A 2,766-nucleotide genomic window follows, 5' to 3' on the forward strand; every position below is an offset into this window, starting at 1 on the left:
TGGTGATGTATAAAGCCATCCCTTACAGAGATCACGTTACCAGGGTGTGTGTGTGTGTGTGTGTGTGTGTGTGTGTGTGTGTGTGTGTGTGTGTTGAGGGCCTCCTCCTCTGTTCCAGGGGTCTCTTCGTCTATTCTTGGCCCACACAGTATCTCATTTAATCCTCACAACAACCCTACCAGGTAGGCACCATCACTATTCCTATTTTGCAATAGCAGAAACAGAGGCTAAGAGACATTAAGGAACTTGCTCCCGTCACACAGCTAGCACGTGGCAGAGCCAAGGACTGGACCCGGAGGCCGCTCCGCACCCGCATGGCGTGCTGCCTCTCATACTTGCTGTGTGCCTTATGTCTTTGGTGCCCTCTCCTACTGGTGTTGCAGACAGACACGGTTTAGATGATGAGAGAAAGGACTTCCCGACTCCCCTCCCCATCCCCACGGGACACTCACATTGTTGGCTTCTCGGACCAGCCTCTGTTCGTTGTACAGAATGTGCCGGATGCAGCGGACCAGCTCCATGGGGCAGCGGTCATACGTGTTCTGAAAGAGCCCGAGAGCAGCCTCCAGGGGCCGTCCTCCACTCCAGCCCTTCCCCTCCTTCAGCCTCAGCCCCAGCTCTTCCCGGGGAGCAGCCCCTGGCGCCTCCACCTCTCATGTCCTCGACTTCCCCTCCCACACCTGGTTTGCAGTGCATGAGAAACCCACTGATTACAAAGCCCTTCCACCCACCACCTGCCCTGCCTCCCGCAGCCTGGAAACCCTACAGCCCAAGCGAAGCTAGAATCCCCATTTCACAGAAAAGAAAACGGACGCCCCGAGAGGCGAACACTTTGCAGAAGCAACCAAGTGCCCAGGGCATGTGACGCCAAGGTCAAGGTGCTTTCCGCCCTCCTCCTGCCGGGCTCCTCTGTCCTCCCCCTCGGGCTTCTCACGCTTTCCCTGTCTGGGAAGGACGTCCGTCTCTTTCCCTCGCACCTGCTGCTTGTGTGTAAGAAGGGCTCTCCAAGAATCACAAGTGAGCTCCAATAAACGCCAGACCATAATTACCACCACACCCCCTTCCTGCTTCCGCAAGCCCCCTGTCTTCCGCCTCACAGAAAGGAGGAGCGACTCTTGTGCCCAGCTCTTGCTTCCACGACAGCCCTGCTCCCATTCCGCCCTTAAAACGGCCCAGAAGTCTGGTTGCCTCAGTCCCTGCTTTCTAGAATCTGCTGAGTGAGTGGTCTTCCTTTCCCCACTAAAGAAATCCTGCCTCCGTCTGCCTGGGTCCCTCCTGCCTCCTCTGTCCATAAGGCCTGCTCACCCATCCCCCTCTGTTTGGAACAAACAACCCCCACCCTTGCTCTGTAACAGGCTAAAGGAATCTGACCAGTCTGATTTAGAAAGAGGGGGCGGGGGAAATTGAAGGAAAGTTGCCAGCGAGCTCATGGTCGCACCGTGAGTCAGTGGCCAGGCCAGGAAAAAACCCAGGGGTTCTGATGCTGGAAGGAGAGGGCCCCAGGCCACACCCACCTGCAGCTGCCTGGCGTAGTGCCCCAGCTTGATCTTCAGCAGAAACCCATCTTCCCCCACCTGGTGCTCCGCCTTCTTCTGCAGCTCCTGCACCAGGCCCTCCAGGAGGTGGGCGGCCTGGGCTTGGTCCTGGGGGTTGTCCAGGTCGATGGCGTCCCTTGGGGCAGGGCGGGAGAGAGAGAGACCTCAGGTGGAGCCTCCGCAGGCCAGGAGGTCACCACGCCCGAAGAGGCAATCCCAGGGGCTTGACTGGGGGCGCTCCCAGGCCCAGAGACCCCTTCCTGGCAGCCAACAAGGGCATCAGCGTCTAGAAACATCCTCACTGTCCTCCTGGGGGCTCCCATTTCCCTCCTCCCCTTTCCCAGGGACGCCGCCCCTTTGCTCAGAGACGGACAGGGCCAGAGTTACACCAGAACACGACGAGTAGAACCAGAGGCCAAGGGGCCCCGGTGGTAGGGACGCCCAGAGTGAGGGCAGGGACAGGGGGTGCCTACCACGGCTGGCTCTCTATCCACTGGGCCAAGTAGTGCCGGACCTCGATGGGGAAGTGCTGCCCATATAGCACCTGCATCTGGCGCAGCGCGTCTCCCTGCAGCTGCTGGGCCTGGATCCAGCCCGCCATGGCTGTTCACCTAGGGGAGCAGGGGGCTGAAGAGGTCTCCCCCGCACGGCCTCCCCGCCTGCCGTGCCTGCCCATCCCTGGACCGCGGTAGGCGGGCCCCTCCCCTCCCACAGACACGCTTTCCTGTGCGGGACCAGACACGCTGAGAGGGGAAGGCGGCCCGTCCCCTCCAACAAGGAACCCGCCAAAGCAGGGCGGGGGTGCTTTGGGGAGGCAGGTGCCCTCCCCCTCTTCCTCTCCCCTGGCCCCGTCAGAGCTTCCCCAGAAGAGGGGGAGACAGCGAGAAACTGAAAGAGAAACTTGCCAGTGGAGGCCCACAGGCTCTCTGGAGAGGGCCGCAAGATCCCCTCACCCCGCCTCGCACCCCAAGGCCCAATTTTGGGGGGGTGGGGGGCGCGAAGCCAACTCTGAGTTGGGCAGCGCAGCTACGCCTCTCCCTCGACGGCGCGGCCCTCTCAGGCACGTGGCTGGGGTTGGTAAGGAGGGAGGGCCGGGACACGAGCGCCCCCCAGTCCGACTGCGCCCCCGGCGACCTCCAGCGTCTCCCCCAGTCGAGCCCGACAGCGCCCCCTCTCCGCCGCGTGCCAGGATGGCGCCACCCCGACGCCTCCCTCCACCCTCCTCCGACCC

At 61.9% G+C, this 2,766-nt stretch overlaps 1 protein-coding gene across 1 annotated transcript; it reads right to left on the bottom strand.

Annotated features, from left to right (window-relative positions):
- Window positions 1-452: 452 nt before the first annotated feature.
- LOC103276764 (signal transducer and activator of transcription 5A-like) lies at window positions 453-2,314 on the bottom strand (the record flags this gene model as incomplete). The annotated part of the gene is made up of 3 exons (XM_008074199.1): window positions 2,009-2,314; window positions 1,515-1,671; window positions 453-542 (listed from the first exon to the last, which is right to left on the bottom strand). Coding segments are annotated over exons 1-3 (375 nt in total), but the record flags the coding sequence as incomplete, so codon positions are not given.
- Window positions 2,315-2,766: the final 452 nt, after the last annotated feature.

The sequence above is a fragment of the Carlito syrichta genome, unplaced genomic scaffold, assembly GCF_000164805.1.
Source record: "Carlito syrichta isolate Samal-C Ts95f unplaced genomic scaffold, Tarsius_syrichta-2.0.1 Scaffold316365, whole genome shotgun sequence".
Taxonomy (NCBI): domain Eukaryota; kingdom Metazoa; phylum Chordata; class Mammalia; order Primates; family Tarsiidae; genus Carlito; species Carlito syrichta.